This window comes from Neodiprion lecontei, chromosome 4, assembly GCF_021901455.1.
Source record: "Neodiprion lecontei isolate iyNeoLeco1 chromosome 4, iyNeoLeco1.1, whole genome shotgun sequence".
In the NCBI taxonomy this organism is placed as follows: Eukaryota; Metazoa; Arthropoda; class Insecta; order Hymenoptera; family Diprionidae; genus Neodiprion; species Neodiprion lecontei.
The window spans coordinates 196,246-217,588 of NC_060263.1; the positions used below are offsets into that span (position 1 = coordinate 196,246).

At 44.7% G+C, this 21,343-nt stretch overlaps 1 protein-coding gene and 1 long non-coding RNA gene across 10 annotated transcripts in view; one reads left to right on the plus strand and one right to left on the minus strand.

Annotated features, from left to right (window-relative positions):
* LOC107218750 overlaps positions 1–21,343 on the plus strand; it is a 26,459-nt gene continuing 5,116 nt past the window's right edge. The window contains exons 1-9 of one of the 7 annotated variants that reach the window (XM_046737268.1): positions 3,556–4,069; positions 7,983–8,254; positions 10,184–10,729; positions 11,502–12,062; positions 15,992–16,104; positions 18,561–18,709; positions 18,813–18,999; positions 20,061–20,347; positions 20,652–20,808. In XM_046737268.1, the coding sequence (XP_046593224.1) occupies positions 18,564–18,709; positions 18,813–18,999; positions 20,061–20,347; positions 20,652–20,808 (777 nt within the window). In that variant the 5' untranslated portion in view covers positions 3,556–4,069; positions 7,983–8,254; positions 10,184–10,729; ... (1 more) ...; positions 15,992–16,104; positions 18,561–18,563. Of the gene's footprint in view, positions 326–3,553; positions 4,070–5,515; positions 5,540–7,982; positions 8,255–10,183; positions 10,730–11,481; positions 12,063–14,780; positions 15,071–15,991; positions 16,105–18,560; positions 18,710–18,812; positions 19,000–20,060; positions 20,348–20,651; positions 20,809–21,343 lie in introns of those variants that run through there. The other 6 variants (XM_015656736.2, XM_015656738.2, XM_046737270.1 and 3 more) reach the window with 6 other exon arrangements.
* LOC124293997 lies at positions 358–2,932 on the minus strand. Of its 3 annotated transcripts, none has more exons than XR_006903864.1 (3): positions 2,247–2,932; positions 1,025–2,166; positions 358–915 (listed from the first exon to the last, which is right to left on the minus strand). It is a non-coding gene; the product is annotated as an uncharacterized LOC124293997 (long non-coding RNA). The 3 variants fall into 3 exon arrangements; XR_006903866.1 differs by having other exon boundaries at positions 1,025–1,586; positions 1,821–2,932; XR_006903865.1 differs by having other exon boundaries at positions 1,025–1,586; positions 1,694–2,932.

A 21,343-nucleotide genomic window follows, 5' to 3' on the forward strand; every position in this document is an offset into this window, starting at 1 on the left:
CGGCTTCCATAATAAATGCGTGTCGTGACACGGAGTCTGATCGGAGCCGGAGCGTGCGTTACTGCCTTTCCCGTTTTCCACGTGGTCGAGGCTTTCGATTTTGCTTCGGAACGCGACAAGGTTGTCGGAAAATCGTGCCGCTCGAACCTGTCTCGGTGTCCTCTGGTTGTTGCGCCCTGCAGCTACACATTGATACTCACAGGTGGTATCGGAACAAGGGCAACCTTTGGCCAATCGGAGGCCGCGAGGATGGCCAGTTTCAACGACCTCAAGACCGAGTGGTCCATGCTGTGCCAGGAGTGCACCGACTGTTGGACAAAGACGGGTGAGCCCATGACTATTAAGACGTTGGTTCTATCATTCTGGACGTTCGCGAACTGAAATCGAGACCGCTCTTATTCTGGACTTTCTTTCCCCCTCTCTCGCCTTCACTTTCTGCTGACTTATCATAATTATTATATCGTGGTTTGGAAGACAATTAGGAGGGGATAAAAAGAGTATTTGAAAAAGCGTTGTGCGTTTTTATATAGGTACACGCAATTTGCGTAAATAATTTCCAATATCTATCTAACAGTCGGCCTCTCGATCGGATCGTACTTAGATCGGTTGTTCGGTTGAACAGGTGAAATGAGAATCGAGATTCGGCACTCGCAGCATGTTGCCGCGACGGAGAGTGATACGATATAGCTGTACAATATGAATTAGAACAGCAATCGCCGTGAGCTATATGATATTTTCGATAGAAATGTGAGAGCGGTGCGCAGATGGAACGTCGAGATTATACGCCTATAGCGGCACAAAGCTCGATGTTGTTTTGATCAGTGGTCAAGGATGGTATACACAACCGTAGGCGTATACACATTTTTTACACGGCACAGCTTGTGCGCGTGTGTGTTGCGTGCCGAAAGGTCGCCCCTGCAACGATGAAAACAGTATGATAGCATGTTGTATATTATACGTACGATACCAAACGTTCCAAAAGTGTGTAAACCGTATAATTAAGAATAAGAAGATACTACAATACCTGATGGTAAAGATGCTGGAATAATTCATAGACACCGGTGCCAAATTGTCTCAACCGATTGTCGCCTCCGGCAATTTTGCTTTTCATTGCGTGCGCGGGATGGTCCTACGTTGTGTTCGAACAAACGGTTGATGTCGGCCGAGTACATGGGAAAGAGATAGACAGCGTCCTGCCCTGAATGTATAATAACGATATGTATAATGTATTCACCTACGTTATTCAACGTTGTACGAGCTCCCAACGGCGTATTTAACCGGATGGCAGAGCCGCGCCCGCGACATTCCAAATTCAATCGTTAGCCGTCCTTTCTTTCGCATTGAATCACAATTCATTCCATTGGCTCTTCCACTAGCAACGGCAACGGTTTTTCGTTCGTTACGTTTTTTTGTAATATCAGGACCAGTGCGGTATCGATGAATGGTGCGTACAAACGATCCCGACGATCGGCGGCCAAGAATCGTTGTGTCCCGCAGTTACCGAATGTAGAGAAACAAACGTTTCATACGTGTCCGAATAACTGAATAAGTAGGATGAGACAGGAAGCGCCCCTTGTCCGTTAATTCTGAAGATTTCGAAATATGGATGAACTTTGGCGTTTTACAAAATCAATGACGAGCTCGGTTATAGATTATGGTGTGTGCAATTCTTACGCCAACTCCCTTTACAGACCTCGGATAATAATAGTTTTCGATGTGAGAAAATTTCATCGGAGACACGCGACGGGACGAATTTCCAAATAATGTACGTCACTTGAGGAAAACAGTATCTGTCGTTTGTACACCAATCGTGCGTTTACCATTTCGAAAGCCTGATGATAAATCCTCATCTCACCGAGGAGCGTATTCCACGAGTTGATAACGTTTTGAAGGCTTGTTGAGCCTTCCAATCCCCGCTGACGTACAGTAATGTGAACCGCGCCCTAAAGTAACCTATAACGCTGTCCTAAAAGGTGAACGATTCTGATTTTCATGCTGATTCTACCAGTCGCGTCTTCTTGCGGCTACAGCATGCTTTCGTTTTGCGAACGTAGTAAAAGGTACGGCCCTGTTTTCCTTTTTTTCGAGATTGCCGCAGTTTGCCAAGTCCATTTTTGTACATCTCACAAGGTGGAAGCCAACTGTTTGGTCATTGGTGTACGGTAGCTGTTATAATTATAAGGAAGTCTAGGTCAAATTGATACACGGTCGCTGCCAAAGATTTCGTATACCGCCATAGTACATACTTATAGGTATGCACATTCGTCCATAGGTATTACGATCGCCAAAGTGTCGGTGTAAGGCCGGTGAGAGGCGGTTTATGTTCAGGTTGTTGGTAGCCAAGCATGCTTCGCGATAAATGTGCCGAGAAATATTACTAAATTCGCGGCCTCCGTAGATCCCGGGAAATTAAAACTATACTCCGGCTTCACGTTCACTTGGCGTGTCTTATGGAAGTTGGTCAGAGAATATGATCTTACAATTCAGTCGATTTGAAAGAATCATTCGATCTGCATGCATGATGGATGGAGGGTTTCTTCGATCAAGGAGTCAATATTTTGTCGTCGAGAAAATTAATTCGACTAATGGTCTGGTGGAAAATCAATAATAGAAGAAAAAAAAAATGTGACGATATTCTCGAAAAAATCACCATTGTTATCGACTGTATCGCGACGCGGGTCGTGGGACGTGGGACTGTTATATCTACGAGTCAATTACTGATTCAGGCAACTCGGAACATGAAAAGAATGTACGCCCGAGACGGCAGGGGTAGTTCCCTGAGGGGCAATTGAACTCCAAGGCACGGTACAAGGAGCGAACGCAATGCGCAACGGGTAGCTGTTCTGAGTAACAGAACGCAAAGATGCCCGTGTCACTCAAGTACTCGCATTCAAAGTTCGGGGTTGCCTCGATGAACATGCCAGGATAAAACTACGCACGCATGACATAGGTACATGCATAAATACACTGACGAAATGTGGCGAACGCGCGACAAATCTGTCTCGCGCGCAGAGGGCGCCACCAGCAATCGAAGCGACCAAACCGAAGATCGGAGCGCTCAGCTCGAGAGATCATTCCACGATTATCACACGACGCGACGGGTCGCTGAGCGGGACTCGGAGCAGCAGATACACCCAATCACGTAACAACAATCGTCAAGTATATGACAGTATTATGAAATTGGTGCAAATGTTTAAAAAAGTACAGGAATTTTTTGTCAAAATTGCGAAACGTTCGAAACACCGTTTGCATTCTATTACGTGGACGTCGTAAACGGAATAGCTGCTCGACGTTTATCCTGCCTGATTCGGTAGCGAGCCGGCAATCTTTCGCTGCATGGTTAAAAAATTGCAACGTAATTTGCAATCCCGCGGCGTCGAGTGGCTCCCCCACGACATTGTTCGGGCATCGGCGCAGTGGATTCGTGCGGTGTGTGGTCAGCCGGCCAAGGTTGGCGTAAGCGCGAACCAATGACGCTAGAGCGGCGCAACCGCCGCGACGTCGGCGTGTCCGAGGGGTTCGGTATTGATCGCGAATCGCGAGGTCGGGGCAGTATTGAGTCATGCGCTTTCGGTGCTCGGGGCAGAGCGACGTGCGGCCGTTGTTCCTGCACCGACGAACGTGAGCGAGCGCTTTAGTCAGCGTCGCGACGCCCACCGTCGCCGTCGTCGTCGTCGCAGCAGTGTTTCAACGGTAGTCCGTCGTCGACGGCGTATATCGCCCGCTTCGCGCGTCCGGTGATCGGCGGCATCCTCCGCCTGCCCCGCGGGTCCGCAGCTAAGGCCGAAGCTTCCTCTTCTTCGTTCGCGCGGTAGATAGTGAAAGTGCCTGCTCGCGAGTGAAGGTGCAGCTGCGCGGCCCCTGTGGCAGGTGGGGTTGTTCGGGAGGAGGAGGAAAAAGAAGGATTCGGAAGCGGATCCGAGTCGCCGGGCTCACCGGGCCGCGTATATCGATCTGCTTGTTGACGGGGAACCGCCACCAGCCACCTCAACGATGAGCAGCGTCGTCTCGTCGATCGGCGGGGTTCGCTGCCTCACCGACGAGGAGGCCGATCACAACATGCTGCAGGGTAAATTTCTCACTTTATGCATTGACCCGCGCTTACCAAATCGCCTGCGAAGACGCCGCTCTCGAAATCGCAAAGAATTGGCCTATCGTACGTCTTTTAGAATTAGGTACACCGCGTCATTGATACCTGATCGTCGCATATCAATGCGCTCACGGCAATTATTCAATCCTCTTGCTTTCACTCGACATATCCACGGACAGACCTTGACGCGTGCGTCTTTTGCCGATGCGCGAGGTTGATCCGGGCACAGGATGCCGGACTTGGCTCCTCGCGCGATTCGTATCGCTGTTCAAACGAGGATTGCAGGGTACAATCTGACGGATCGTCACCTTCAGAGCTTCGGCGACGTGGGTGTGTTGGTGTTTCACCACGTGGAAACCGAGTTCAAGTCCACACCGCACGGTTCATGTAACGACGTGTGATACAAGACAGACACATAGTTATAACATGATACAATGATAATTATTATACACAGGCTTCACGTATACGGTTTAGTGACGGATCGCTTGCGTCACACGCTGCATTCAGGATCCCAAAATGAATTCAACTGTATTGCATGTATACCTACCTATATAGGTATATCCCTTTCACGAAAGAATCGAGCAACAGCAGACAAACGGACGTATCTCTAATAATTGGCAGTCGGCAATAACAGAGAAGCCTATTGATTTGTCCCAATTTTCATAATTCATGTTCATATTCCGCGGTCTTGCGTACGGTGGATGGTAGATGAACAGTCCGGCTGCGTGTGCGTGGAGTAAGCGATGCGTGGAAAACAACTATACCTATACCTATGATAACAGTGTAAGCTAGGTAGCGACGGCTTTTGACCCGGTAAGGTTTCCGGTCCGGGATTGTCAAGAGTTGCGGTTTCGGGGGTTCGAGCGCTTATGATCTGCAGGCGAAGAAAATAGTTTTCGAATAAGTTTTTGTGAAAAAGGAATCAATTTGCGACGCCTTGTGATCGATCAGTTAGTGCACCGTGCGGCTGTATTGCGCGCAGTTGGATAGAATTGTGAATACCGCAGATAACGATGCTTATTCGACTGGAAGTTTCGAGCGCTCCGGATAAAACAACAAAACCTGCAAAACATTTCTGGAAAATTGGGAAATATATGCCTATGCATCAACCTATTAGCGGAGTTGATGCAAACTCGAGGAGGTTCGTATCAGCGTCAGTATAGGCAGCACCCTCCTCGACTTTCCTCGACACCCTTATCGATCGCACCGATGCACTTGGCCAATGCCAACCAGGACGCTGTACCTCCTACCTTCGACGTACAACTACAACAGCGGAAACAAAAGTTCCGTCATAAACATGGACCGGAAAGTTAACGGGTGCCACGAACAGGGAAGGGAGCGAATGAAACGGGGAATCAGGGGAGTGCCTACGATCGGTTGGAGAGCAGATGACAACTGCAAGCCTCGTGCTATGCCTGGATAGCATACCTACGGAATGATTGGACAACGGTAAGCGTGCAACAACGGAATTGACGGAAGAATTCGTTGCTGCGAAAGTGTTGGAGAAAAAAAATAAATATTTTTCACTCGAACGGTTTATCAACAGCTCCGCGTTATCGGATCGACGATGAAAACGAGTGTTTCTTTCGGTTTACGTTGTATTGTACTGCATGCAAGGAGGGAAAAAAAAGTTTCAATTTTCGTTTGTCGCTATGGTTTGCGTTACAGAAGTCTGGAGATACGCGATATGTATGTATGTAACATGGGAACTCGAGCCATTCACGGCCGTATACCGTGTAATTCCATTGTGTTTCGCATAAGTTCTTACAAGGTACGATATCCCGCACAATCCTAGATCGTCCAAGAAACAGAATGTACGCTGTGTCGGTACATCGTATGTAAGCACGTCCGCACGTCTACAATATACATGGAAATATCACATGTTCTCAGACGTCGCTAGCTGACTCTTCGTCTCAGGTGTCGCAGGTGAACCTCGAGCCACTTCCCCACCGGACTTCGCGCAGACTGAAATCTCATATTCTCCTTGCACGAAATTTGCCAGTCTGGGAGCGTCGGCGATTTTTTCTTTTTACAATTGTCGATCTGTCGATCTTGATGAAAATTGCAATTATACACGATGTAGGTATAGTTACACGGAAGAACTCAAGGTTCGAGACGAGACGAGATTAATTGTAAGATTAGTCGTTTCCAATTACGGCTGTCAAGTGGTTAAGCGGCTGGCCCATTATCGATCAATTAGCGTTCAGTCGGGTATGCGGTTCGCACGTCACGAGGTAGGGTTTTCCTAACCTGTGCACAAGCAGACCTCAACAATTTAGCGGAATTATGCGATTCCGTAATTCGGGGACTTCCGGTATCGATAGAGCTCAGGTACGCAGACGCGCCATTTACGGGGGTAAAATGATATTCTTCCGCTTGTAAATGTCTCCCATTATCCTGCTCTCAATTCTTAGACAGCTAGGCCAGCATACCTATAACGTATCGCGCCGACTTGACATGAATGATTTTAATCGGCTGTGGTTTTACTTGTACGGACCGTTGCTCCGGCGGTCAGAAAGCGTGGAACGATCAATGTACACAATAATATATATCGTTTGTTCAAACCGTTCCGATGTTCAACTTCGCGACGCCGCGACGGTCTTTTCAATCTAAGCAGATACGATATAAATCGGGTTCAAACTTTTGGAATCGAGTTGAGCCCTTCGTACAATTGTAGTAGAATACGCGGTTATAGCGTTTACGTGATATAACGCTGAAATAATTTTAAAACGTCGGAGTGTACGAATGACGTTCTCTTTGCCAATTTGTTTTTTTCCGCTGCAGACGGATCCGAAGATGTAATATCGATTATCGCTTGACCGGTCAGGGTAAATTCTCTTAATAATATAAAATTGTTTTTCCAAACTGCGTGTAAGTATAATATGTATATGGAGTAAAAGTGTCTCCTTATTCTGACAATGAGACGCAAGTATATTCACACCCATTATGCAAATAATATGCATTTTTGCCCTTCGGAGAAACGCGCATATCTCCTCATACCTCGTACACATCGTATAGATACATTGTATACACCGTATACCGACTCAATAAGAATCGTGGGATTCCCGTGCTCTTCCATGTACAAAATAAATAGCCCGAAGTGCACGAACAGCGCAAACAGCGCAAACGACATGATTATAATTGGTAGATACACGAGCGGAGCGCACGCCACATGCCGTATGATTTGATCTAAATTCATTAACTTTCTTAAATGAATGGAGGTGCGGTGACCTACGATGGTCGAGAGAATGGACACCCGCGCGTTGAGTTGGCGGAGAGTAGAGAAAAAAAAGAAGAGTAAAGAAAATAAATAAGAGTGAAAGAATATAAAAAATTTCTCCTAGATAGGATAGTAAATTCAACCACGTAATAAAACTTGTCGACGGTTCTATAATGCGTGTGTGTATGGTATGTGTACACTGTATGCGACGGCTTGGATGCGTGGAGGAAGAGGTCGTTATACCCGCAAATTGGCATAAATTGAAAAAAAATTTACATTTATTTTCGTAGCTTACGAAGGAACTACGGCGATGTTCAAAACGGCGGATTGAATTAGTTATGAAAAAGTTTGAATGTTAACGGAGAATCAACGCTGTACAGAGATAATATATTTACCTATATACTTGCGTATATATTGAAAAGTTCGACTCAGGGTACGTTTTTTACACGAGAAGACTTTATTTCATCTGTCATAAGGATCGTGGAGAGGCTGTCCTTCGTCATCACCGCTTTTGACTGCTCAATTAAAAATTCTGCATTTGTTTGTAAGGTGCATTCAACGTTAACGTAACGAAACGTCGTGGAAAAAACAGTTATTGTACAATTTCCGAACGACCTTCAAGGAGTTGACTTTTCAAAATATGAAGACGTTTTCTTTGTTGTTATTTACTAGCTGAATTTCCGAAAATCCTGAGGGTCCGAGTATCGATTCTTCCTGAACAAGCATCGTTAAAGAAACGTTACCAGCTTCAACCTCTTTACTCTGCAATGATTTACGGATGAATGCTGGCCGCGAAAAGTAAGATTGAACAGTCTCGGTCAATACTCATCGTGGTTTCATCGTAATCGTGACAGTACGCCGCGCCGATCAGAGGAGATCCTGTCCAACCGCTTCCTCAACTGGAGCTCGGAGTTGTTCGCTTTTTAGTTCATCTGCCTATTATTGTACGTACGATGCCTTCTATACAATCTATACAGTTATTATCATAATATCCCCCGACGATAATTTCCTTATAATTTCACATCGTGCGCCTGCAGTGTTTGTGCGGACCGGAGGCGGTTAGTTCGATATTCCGTGCTTCTTCTTTGCGCGGACGCGTGCAGTTCCAATTTCATATTATCCCACTTACCTTGTACACTATAGAGTATCCCACAGACGAGAGGACGAGATATTGTTTGTTTGCCATTCGTTCCCTTTGAATTTTCCTTGAATTGAAGAAGCACCGACGCGGGAAACCGCGTAGGTAAATTCAGCTCTAGAATTCATCGAATGTTGAGATAACGTAGAAAACGTGCAAATCCAGTTGTCTAAATCGTGCGGTAAATTATACGAGATATTGAAATCCTGAAGAGACTTGAAGCTCGTCGAGAGTACGTTTTGAAATTTTCTGACTTTGACTGAAACGCTGAAGTCACTTGGCATCGCTTTTACTGGAAGAAACGATCGTCTAACGGCGGGAAACAGGTTCGTTTGACAATACCGTATCCGCATACTTGCCTGGGGGTATAAAATATGCCTTATACTCTATAAAGACAACAAGATAGAGCACAGCAGGTGGCTTGCCCCGCCAATAACATACCGCCCCGGGAGAACACGCAAGGAACCACGGCCCCATCCGGCCGGGCCGGGCGGTCCGCGTTTCACTTTCCCGTACGGCCACTTCTTCTTTCGACAATAGTAGGGAGGGCCCTCAATCTTTGCCATCGTGTATAACGCTCATTCATCCCGCTCGCTCGCGACCGAATCAGGAATCTGTAAGGGGGTGTCCATTAATTACGCGAGGTATTTTTTTATTTTTTTTTTTTTTTTTATTTTCAATTTGGACCCCCGTCCTCCCCCGTCGTGAAATTCTGTAAGACGTGGTGGGACTTACCCTATAATTGTTTGCTTGGTACCAATGAATACCTAATATTTAATGTTTCCTATGCCCGGGTTTGATTTTGTAATACAAAATGTTTGCTGTTATTATAATGTACATTCTCTTAATTAACAAGTTGACGTGAGATTTTCATTGATCCGCGCTCCCTGTAAATGATATTTGGTGAGATTTTGCGGGACGCCCCTCTCCCCTTTTGGGGCTCACGTTATTAATGAACGCTCCCCTCAAGCAGCGCGTATATAACACATTAGAAACACAAACGCCGTCCGTTACAACCGCTCGACGTTTGCACGTCAAGATGGCTGGGAATTGCTGGCTGCTGGTGCCACATTCGCAACCTTTCAACTTCTATTCCGTCTGCTTGTACCAGCATGCGCTGTATACATCATATTATACACACCGCGTCCAACGAAGCCACCTGTGCCAACTTGCGGCGTTTCTATTTCCGCCGGATGCGCAAGGCCATTGTTTTTTCATCGTGGGGCATACGCAAGTCATGAATATCGGATCAAATTTTTTTCACTCGCATCAGGCAGGCGAGCGGAATTGATTGGTTAAACGTTTGCTGAAATCAACGAAGTCACATTATAATATTTGAGAGATTATTTTTCCTTGCTATCCAAGGCCAATGATAAAAAACATCCGTAGGTGTAAATCATTTTTTATGATTCGCCTTGGATGTCAAGAAAAAATCTCTCATTACGAATCGATCAGGTTGATTAACTAGTCTAACGTTATAATATTTGAATCGAATGAACCGCCAGGTTTCAGTCGCAGGGGGGAAAATTTTCCAAGGTTTCTACAGCCACGTTGCGGGTTTGTCGGATTGACGAGCAGTTTGAAAAAAACATTCATTAACTAAGCGCATGCGACGCAGCTTTAGCTATGTGGTGTGGGTGCGTGTTTACAGGCGTGTGTAAATTACGCAGAGGCTGCAGCGGCGAAACGATGTGAACCGTGACTTGGGTCAAGAGATCGAATTTCTTCCCCGCAGAGAAAGCAGCAGCCCCCGCCTGCTCTCGCGGCGTGTCCGGCTGCGGTGGTTCCTCCTGGCTTCGCCGCGAAGGAAGATACGACGGTAAAGACAGATCATCGACGCTCGGCGAGAGGCGGTGGTGGTAGCTTCCTTCGCGGTATCATCGGGCATCGCGTCGAGCGTGATGGAAATTCTCGCGTTCAAGTAACCGTGTAATGCACCCGATGGACGTCGGTGTACAGATTGTATAACTGTGTCGGCGGTATTTGCACGCCGCAGCCGTACGCTGCTCGATCCCACTCGGATCCGATCAACGCGGAAGCGAATTAAGAGGAAATCGATGCCACAGTCATCGCCGCATCACGCCGCGGGAAACGACGCTTCCGGCATATCGCGCGAAACAACGCGTAACAACGTTTTTTTCGCTCTTCTTCCCTGCGCCGATCGGGGAAACAACGCTGAAGGGTTGATAATTGAATTTAGGAAGTTCGAAGATGCGGACTGCGTCGACGGCAATGTGAAACTTCTGATTCACGATCGGGGCTCTTATGTAACGAGTGTAATGTGAGCGTACCAGTTATTGACCCTGTCGCAATTTTTAACCTTTTTCGATTGTATCTGTTTGATCTTTGGTTCTAAAATTACGTAAAAATGAAAATGAATTTTCAGTGTCCGACTCTCTGACAATTGGTTTTAGTCGCCGACAAATTCACTATTTGTCCCGTCAGTTTATAATTTTGGAAAATAAAAGGGTCAATAATTAGGACCTAAGCATGTCAATAAGCTTAGTAGTTACTGGAACATTTTAGTGAAATGGGTCTCGAAGGTACAACAAAAAAGTGGGGTTAAAAATGTGGTAAGATTAAAAAATAAACGAATCTTGATATAGAATTTTAAAAATCGCGACAATTTTTTTTACGATATTTTCAAATATAGAAATCCGTAATATAGGAAAGTATAGAAAAGCTTGGAAAAATTTCGGATAATTCCATGTCTTCGCTCACTGTACATATTCTCATCCTTCCAATTCTATATTTTGGCTTTGTATACTTTTGGCCCTAGTAAATTTCAATTTTTCTATATTTCAACTTTATGCATTTTCGAATGTTATAGGTATTATTATTGGCACTGGCCCCTTTGAATTTGTAAATGTACAAAGGCCGATTAAGGAATGGTATTACTTTATATTTCGTTTCAATTCTCCTATCATTTCTCGAATATTTCCGAACCAAATCAAGATATTTTACTAGACAGTTCTTAACTATGACTAAAAATACATACAACCGTTCCTGTGTACACGTTCAGTATACATATTTACAACAAACATTTTTAACAGTGCGCACACGGGATTTGAGAATTTCCCCATTTCCACATTTCCACACAGGGCCGACACTCTTAGCCGGACTCTAAATTGTAGCTACAATCTGACAATGAGAGAAATATCGGTGCTTAAGGCAGATGCGCCCGGCGAGGCACCAAAGCCAAATTTCCAAGACTTGTAGCAATATTGCTCAAATTGCACCCTTGACGAGGATAATCCGACCCATCGACAGCTCACACCTAATTTACCGAAGCTCCTACCATTTGGACAGACTCACGTATACAGGGTGTTAATGTTTCCTCTGGACCGTTGTCTACGGCTGATTGAGAATAAAACGTGTTGGGTGATCACATCTGATTTATTTCACTACGAACAAGCGCGCGATACATTCAATCAAAAAAGCGGTAATCCCTTCTTAATCCAACGGGACATCAGGTACGTGGATCACCCTGGTGCATGCACGCTGCAGACGTAAGTGCATCGTTCAGCTACTCGTACAACTGACATTTCCGCCTTTCGATTGACCACGGCGTCGACTTCCTCGATTCATCCAATTTGTATAACGCGTCGCTGAAGGTAGGTTAAATTGCTTATCACCGCTGTTAGGTATTTGTAAGTGTTCACTGTCCAAGCATATGTACTTAACCCGAGCGATTCGGTTTACGATTTTTCTGTATTTTTTTATCGTGAATTTCTTTACACCCACCTAAGTAACCGAGGAATAATCGCAGATTTCGTAAAGATTCAGGTCACGGAATTACAGGTGCAGCGTACTTATACTTCAAGGCGCGCACGGAATAATACGGTATTTTATTTCAGAAAACTTGATTGGGTTTACTCGCATTACGCGTGCTGAAAAAGCCTGGCCGCTATTATAAGTCAAGTTGAATCAAGTAGTGAATTACGAAAGTCTACGTACATGTATACCCAGCGCGTCGAATCACGTTCATAATGAGCATTAAACAGTTCTCAAGGTAGTTTGAGTCTCACGCTGCTGGTATGTACGATAATGCATATTCTTCTTCTCATTTCGCTCAAAGCCGGAAATCGTTAATACACGCTCGAAGCGAGTCGAAGTCAACGGGCCTTATAACGTTGTATCGGGATTATATCGCCGTATTATACGCTCGACGTTTTACAGCGCGGGTAAAAAAGTGTGGTGATAATTACCGAACGAGTGGTTATTAAGAAATCTATCGCGATAAACAAACCGAGCGACGAATGAAAATGGAAGTGGAAGTTGAAGTGGAAGTGAAAAGGTATTCGTTCGCCTTATTCGCACAATGCCACCGAGAAATGCGCACGCCGCCGCGGCTTCTCCTAGCTGGAGCCTAGCCGAGACAATAGATGAGAATCCAGATGGGCTGCAAATATCTAATTTTCATATTTCTATTGTTTGTACAACCGCAAAATTCCTCACGTCAAATCAAATCATACCTGTCGCAGCTCGCGAGTCATTTGTACGATGCTGCATGTTACAGCAGGGTGGTGCTTACTTAGGGTGTTGACGAATGTTTTTCCGCCCCACCACCAAATCAACTTCAAGTAACTCATAACAATTTATTAATTTTTTTCACATTTTTACCTCAACTCCTAAGATAGTTTTATAATAAAATACATACTGAAAAAACATAATTTTTCCCATGTTATTTCCGTAAGAAACTTTGATCACAATGCGGACTATCTTATTGTTGAAGTCGCGGTGAAAATCTGAAAAAATCCGTCAAAACCCTGAATAAGAATAACCCTAATGTTACAACGACGAGCAACACGACCCATGCAGGACGAACTTGCAATTTGCACCGTATCTCTTATGAGCTTGTTATTCCAGGAGAATGCAAATTATTCGTGTAGATACCTATAAATGTTGGTTAAAAATCACGATGCAAAGAAACCCAACTGCACGATTCTTTCTCGCTCGTGATGTATGGTCACAGAGGCCGCGGACGCGAGTTATAAACTTGTGCAGCATGTCGTGCATCCTGGTATCGACAGTCTGCGTATCAGCACGTGCTGATAGAAAGTGATTTCGCGAACTCTGAGTAAATCTTGAGATGGTTTTCAGCTGCAGGGGTGCGACGGGTAGGCATAATAAACGAACGGATCGGCACAAGTAGATATTTAGCCGTAGAGCCGTGTGAGGAGAAGAAAGCTGCCGCACTATCGGGTCAGCTAGTTAGCCGCGACAACTTTGCGTACATTTAATTGCAAAAATAATTGGCTGCCACTGTGGCTCGCTCGTCGCTGATCGACTTACAACTTCCTTATACAGCCGAGCACGCACTGATCGTTCGTATATACATACGTTTTCCTAGCACCATTTCCACGCTGCTGGAAGTGTGAGATAATTGATTTTTGCACAAGTCAAAAGAATCGGATCGTTTCCTACGGCCACACTCGACATCCGACATTTAACTTCCATCGTGCAATATTACCAGAAGTTTATAACCATCGATATTTCACGTTGCTCTCCGATCGCTGTACCGCCGCCCGGCTCTGACTTGTAACTTGTGATTACCTGCAGGAGGAGCGCGCGCGCGATTGGAATTACGTGCGGCTATACATATACGGCTAACGGAGTTGCATAATTTTGCGTTACAGGCACGAATCGACACATGCACTCGCCTCTGCCTCTGTGCGTACACTAGAACTTTGAGGCTTAAACAAGGCAATAGCTCGGAATTAAAATGTCCCCCTCCCTTGCCATTTCGACAAGTCCTGGGGCACGAACGATAGAAGCAAAATTCAAAGTTCATCGTTCGCGAAAACGGGCATAGACAACGGTGGCATTTTATTCGCAAACTTCTAGACTTTGTATATACTCGACCAAACCGATCGAGCCTTGTGTTCGTATTTACGTTACGGACTGCACGTGCAGCTTATATATTTCTACGTCTTGAGTATTACGTCGGAAAATTCCAAATCCCTGACCTATACAGTTAATTTCGTAGATGGGCGGTAATTGCAGGGACACTTGGGATAGTTAAACGCATCCGCGATTTAAGGGCCTGAGGCGAACAAATACGTGCGAAACTACCTGGGTAGGTACGCTGGAGGTTTGCATGAACCGAGGGAAAGGAGCTCGGTACACACCGTCCTTCCAACTGGGCCAGCATGGCACCTTTCTGCCTACCTGAGCTGCTGCTGATCGTTCCAGAGATTGAGAGAGAGAGAGAGAGAGAGAGAGAGAGAGAGAGAGAGAGAGAGAGAGAAAGGGATTTTGGAGAGGGAAATTGTTGGCGTACCGGGTTCGGAGTCCGAGGATCTCTGGCAGTGGTGCGGCGATAACCGTACGATCTGTTCGCGCGAGTTTGTGCCCACTTTATTTTCCGGGGTGGTGTAGTGCGTGCTTTGCAACGAACCCTGCGACCAGTGGCCCTGATAATATTTGTTTCGGGGTCATCGCCGAGGTGAGGAAGTAAACCACGGTCAAAGAATCGCACCCCGAGACTTCTCGAGGAATTTATTCACCATGGGAACCAGAAGCATGGAGGTCGTTTGGGACTCCCCGGCTCAGATCAACAACAATCCAATTGATCGATGGGATTATGCGATTGAACTGGCCTGCTTACAAGGCCCAGATGGTACGGAATGCTCGATTTTTGCACGTACCGACGATGAGCGATTTTCCGATTCTGTGCGTGTGAATTCGGTTTGTCTGGCCACGGTCAGGTTCGGCTGTGCGCGAACTTTAAAAAGAGGAGATACGTAAACAATAAACCTGCAGAGCGTTGATTCGAACGTTAATAAACACTCCGGCTCATCCTCAACTTCCACGAAAATGTTGATTTTGCCAAGTTGCAAGCATTTTGCTTTGTAGCAGAATCCTTCAATATCCGTCGGCTTGTGCTTGCTGAATAATACGTATACATACATGGCGGTCGAGCGTGGGACTCATTGTCATTGAATTTAAAATTATTGGAAATTTAATGGACTAGATGTAGCTTTGCTAATTCAAAGTGTTGGTTCAGCTGCGTTACAGCAGAGCAAATGCGATGGCCTGTGCGTATCGCGACCTTCGTAAAAATGTATAAAATTCTGCGGAGGTCAACGAAAGATGAAGACAAACGTCTCTCCTTGTCTCTCCCTGGATATTTTGCATTGAGCAGCGCACACCACCGTCTTTTGTTTATAATTTTAATATCCGCTGAATCGGACGTCGATAAGAAATACCGTTTATAGAACCTGAGGTTTAACGGAGACGCGAGATGCGAGAAACGCCCGAGGAGGAAACAAGCGATAACGGCCATATCGTGGCTAATTCTCTCTCGTGTTATGTTTCGCGGTCGCGAAAAACGTACATCTAAATCTAATATATAAGTATTGTACGTACACACGTGTGTGCGTGTGTTCCATAAGCTGTGATGACGTGACCGAGCACGATTCGCAATTTCTTATACAATTAGCAAGTCGGCGGTTGAAGAAGCACACGGAGGCATACGTCACTGAACTCGCATTCGAACAAAAAATTTCCGAACGGTCGTTAAGTATGTTATACGTTGCAGATCTCCAGCTGGCCGCCGAACTCGGGAAGACCTTACTCGAGCGCAACAAGGAGCTAGAGAATCATCTTAAGCAGCAGCAGAACACGATCGACGAGCAGGCGCAGGAGATTGAGGTGAGAAAATTGCTAATTATGTATGTGACATTAGTTTTTCTCCCTGAAAATCCGCCCAGCGCTAGATGGCAAAACACCAGGCCCGAGTCAAACACGTTGCGTGGAATGCGGCGGCAGCCTGCCTGAGTCTCCATCGGGGCATGGTATGGCCCATGGCCCATGCGACGACACGGCCGAGCGAGGACCGGTTTTATTCTTTCAAGACACGCGTGCAGTACGTACGTACAGCGTGTAAAATCACGACGGTATGCCTTATGGTCAAGGCGCGCCCTGGGCCCCCTGGGCCCAAAGCGACACGCGCGCGCGGCGCCTCGTCTGCTCGCCCGCATACTCCGATCAGTTGTGGAATTTTTGAATTTTTTTTATGAAATAAACAGAAACTTTACATTCACGGCTGGAAGTTATGCAAACATCCTCGCGTGTTCTTTTCTCGCATTCTCTAATGTTCACAAGATGTTGTTTCTCCTACTACTCGCGGAAGGCCTGGCCGCGGGTGCAATGTAACGGTTCTCTCCTACTATTTCTCCATACTCTCAGAGTAATGGGGCCTGATTTTGCACCTTACTTGTCATCCTTTCCGATCGTTACGCAACTTCGACTACCCTGATCTTCCGCGAGACGTTATATTGAATAGCTGCTGTTTTCTTTTTAATTATTATCTCGCTTCTTCGCGTAATTCGTATGTTGTGGGGGGGAAAAAAAAAAAAACTAGCCGCTCCTGTTCAAAATTCAACAATTATATGCCGTGCCTATTATTATTCATTGCACGGTAGTCCGAGGACAAGCTGTGAGGTGTGTAATTTATTCGATAACGTTTTTACGAAACAAAACGGAGACTGCGGTACACATGGCGTATCTTTCTTCATTCTTGTATTTTTTCCGTTCCATCGGCTGACTGGTTTTCGAACGAGGTAGTAGGTACGTTGCGCGACTTTCACTGTAAAAACACCCAAACAATCATTCACAGTGTACGGTACGATGTCTAATTAGCAGCATATGCTCGCACGGTCTGCCGGGCCGACATTCGTCACTCGTACGTCTGTAAAAAACATGAATCTTGTTATACACCATGTAACCGTAGCACCGAATTCCATACGTAAACGCAGTGCATTTCGTACATGATCTATTCATTGCTCTGGCATTGACGCCGAATGAATGAATGAATGTCGTTCTTAACAGAGTGCTCGAAAACCTCCTTAAACATTTCCGTAAACGGGCCGATAACCAAGTTTTGGAACGACAAAGTGGGAGTTAGTAACGTTATCGTAACGACACATTGAGAAAAAAATCACTGTTTTCTTATTTTTACAATGATTTTCAAGGAACTGAGATTGCAAAATATGAGTATTTTTTGTTTTATTACTTACTGAATTTCAAATGGTTCCGAAATCGTGGATATAACTGTTTTCCCTCAGCACGGGTCGGTACGATATCGTTACTAACTTCAACATGATGTTTGGGAAGCTGTTGATACCCACCGCCACGGGTTTGCCAGTTCTGTTTTCTTCGGAGGATTCCTGGTTACAAATAAATTTCCGCGCTCATTTTTAAACACCACCGCATACATTACAGATTGTATTGTACTCGTGCCAGGCATAAGGTATTCCTTTCTATATGCAAATTGACGTGTAAGATCTGTTGTATCTTTGAGCCAAGAATGCTGCAAGGTTTCCGTTATAAAATTAGACCTGTGTGCATTATACATTTTTTATACAGCACCCCTTGCGTAACATCAAAATATCCGTATAACGTGTACGCTAACATTTATCTAAAAAACATCCCAAGGCTTCTCGTCATTTTTACCGTGTCCGAATAGATCGAAACACGATACCAACTGGGCGAATATGTCTCACAATAATACGTAATAGAATTTTGGTAAAGTGCTAAATGGATATCGATACCTCGTTCAATTTAAGCGAGTGACGATTCACCGATGCGTGGTTCACCGACACGAGTCGGAAATTATCGCAATTCGATAACCATCTCGTCTCGCGATTGTGGTTCTCGATGAACTTGACAACATCGTTCAAGGCCTTGGATCGATTGTTTGCCTGCCGGCCGGAACTCGTGACATTTCTCTTCTCGTTGCAATTTTTTTTTCTTTTTTTTTTTGCCCGTTCCTCATTCCTCTCTTACCCGCAGGTTCGTGGTGGCTAAAGTCTAAATTCGGCCTGTATGCGGAAATTTGTAAAATTCTTTAGCCGGCGGGTTTATCCTGCAGTTTTTTCGCAACTCCTTATTGCATCAGCTATATTCTCAGCCGTTTTAACGCCACGGTGCACGATTGACATTTTACACGAGGTTACAACGGGTGACTGCGAATTTCCGTAGAACAAAATTATTTTTACAGCACGCTATTGTGCCAATGCAATCGAGAATGCAATTTTTTTTCGCGTAAGCCTGCAGGTGAAACGAGTCGGGAATGTAAAAGTAAACGGTTATCTCTCTGTCCGCAGTACATGAAAAAGCAAACTGCGGCTTTGAGGGAGGTAAACGATTCTCGATTGAGGGTCTACGAGCAGCTGGAAGTAAGCATACAGGATTTGGAGCGGGCAAACCATCGCCTGGCCCTCGAAAATTCCACGGATAAGAAACAAATCAAGAGGTAAAAACTTTATTACATTGGCTTCTTCGCGATTAACTCATTTTCCCCCTATTCGGCAGTTTTTGACCGAGTTTTATGCGAATTTTTCCCCAACTCCGTACAGCCAGAGTTTTAACATCGAAACTCTCGAAGCTCGATGCGAAGAATTACAGAGAAAATTGGATGAGCTTGCCGCCGAACACGAAACTCTGCTTCGTCGACATCGCACCAATGATCATACGAATAATTTGCCAAATCGCGTCACCGCAATTTGGCAGGCCAAGGTATCGCAGGATGGCAGCATTGAAGAGGTATTCGGAACCATCAATTTTCCTTTATTATATGTACATACGTGCATTAGGCTGTATCAGAAAAATCGACTGTTTTTTTTTTTTTTTTCTTCAAAATCCAAGTTGAAAATATTGTTCGAAACGACGAAAAAAAGGATGCTGTCCAAGTTTCAGCTCTAAATATTAATGAAGCATGTAAATTCGAAAATTTGGTGATTTCGAAAAATTAACGACGTAGCCAGGAATCGATCCTGGCGTCTAGAGATGCTTAGCCGAAGCCTTACTCCACCAGACCACCTAGCCGCCCTGACTCTGTTGTCCTTAATTTCTCTCATCACCAGTGAGTTCGAAACTGTTTTCGTGCGCCTGTGTATGTATGTATTAAAAATTTCATCTCTTCCGTCGTTAATTTTTCGAAATCACCAAATTTTCGAATTTACATTCTTCAACAATTATCTTCTCGTAATTAATGATATGCACATCCGCGTATCATCTAATAGACGGCTTTGCCCGTCTTGTGTGGCTTCTCATTAGAAGTAAGAATTCAAATGTAAACATATCATCTACACACTACATGCTTTAACAGTGCTTGAAGAGACAAAATTCTAAATATTAATATTTAAAGGTGCTTCATCGCGATTTTCTATTTCCCACAAAAGAAAAAAACATACGTCCCGGTCTTATCGGTACACTAATGCGTTGACAAGTTACAAAATTCCAGAGTTTGAAAAAACAATTTCTCATGTTATTTAAATGGGAAATAGAAAATTGCGACGAGGCACCTCTTAATATTAATATAAACGATTAGAGCTGAAATTTGGACAACATCCTTTTTTCGTTATTTCGAAGAATGTTTTCGACTTGAATTTTGAAAATAAAGTAGATATTTTTTTTATACGTCCTAATGTACATACAATATAGCCACCGAGTTTTTTTGACCACCGGTGGACAGTTTTTTGCTTCGGTGCATGTCTCGAAGAAAATTTCCCTAACGATCTCTGTGAGAATTTCCGAGTAGGTATTTATTTTCGTACACCTCAGCGACAACTGACAATTAGAGTATTTGATTTCGTTTACCACAGGACGCTGCCCCACCTAGCCCGTTGCCTGAAAAATCTGCGGATACGAGTATAAGAGAGCTGGCTTCCACACTGGCTAGCGACGATGAAATCACAGAGTTATTGCGGCAGCTTCACGAGGCGCGAAATCAGAGGGCACGGGAGAAAAAGAGAGTCGCGGAGCTGGGCGAACAGCTCAATTCAATCCTCCAGGAAAATTCGAGTCTCGAAGAGCAGCTCAATATGTGGCGACACAAGGCTGAGGACATGAAAAATCTCCAGGAAGAAATCAGCACTCTCGAAGAAGTCAGGTATTCTGACTTATTATTTAACTTTTATACTGCCGATTTAGTTCAATTTACACTCAATTGCGGTACAACCATCGCAGATACGAGAACGAGGGCTTGCGTGGTTATACTGTATATATTCGTAACGAAAAAACTCGACGAAATTAAAGATCATTTAATATCTGATAGTCGATTGATATACAAGTCTGACCAAACTTGCAGTTTTCAAGTACGAAACCATTATTCGTCACATTTTTTGTGTTTGTCTGATTATCGAATGTTTAACGTGTGAAATTTTTTCCTCATGCCGCTTTAAAATTGATCACAGACAAGGGCTCCTCTGCGGTCGGTGTTTGCGCGGCGTTGACAACAGGACGCACGATGCGCTCTCGATAATGTTGGACCAAGAGGAGGATGACGATCTGAGCCTGATCGAATCCATGACGACTGAAAGCTACAGGGAATCCGATACTCCTCTACCGCAGGTAAGGATTTATTCAAATTTTCATCCCCGCCTAATTCGGTGTCATAATCTCTCATGATTTTGCTCAAATTCACACGCCCAAAAATAAACAAATTGGTCGGGATTTTTTTTTTTTTTCTTCTCCTCCATCTATTGTATCAATTTCTTTTCATACAGTTGTACAAAAACTTATTACAAGAGCCACAGGGTTGGACCTCAACTTCGACTTATAGGTGCAGATGAAATTACTTACCGTATCGTAAAATAACCGTGTCAGATTCCCGCATTGATTTTGTCTCAAATATAATATTGTGTCGGGATATTGAGTTTTACGTTGCGTCAAGCAACGAGAGGGAGCAAAAAACGTGACGCTTCCGTGCCCTGCTCCAGAGGTCAAGAATTTTATGTTGGAATTTTTTTTGCAATTTCGATGAATCGTAACCTTCGAGATTGATTTTTTTTTTCATATACGTGGTCATTTGACACTCACAGCCGTTCAATCCCATTGCCTCCAGTTTCGTACCAATTTAATCTCCACGCCCTGTACTTCCGTGAAC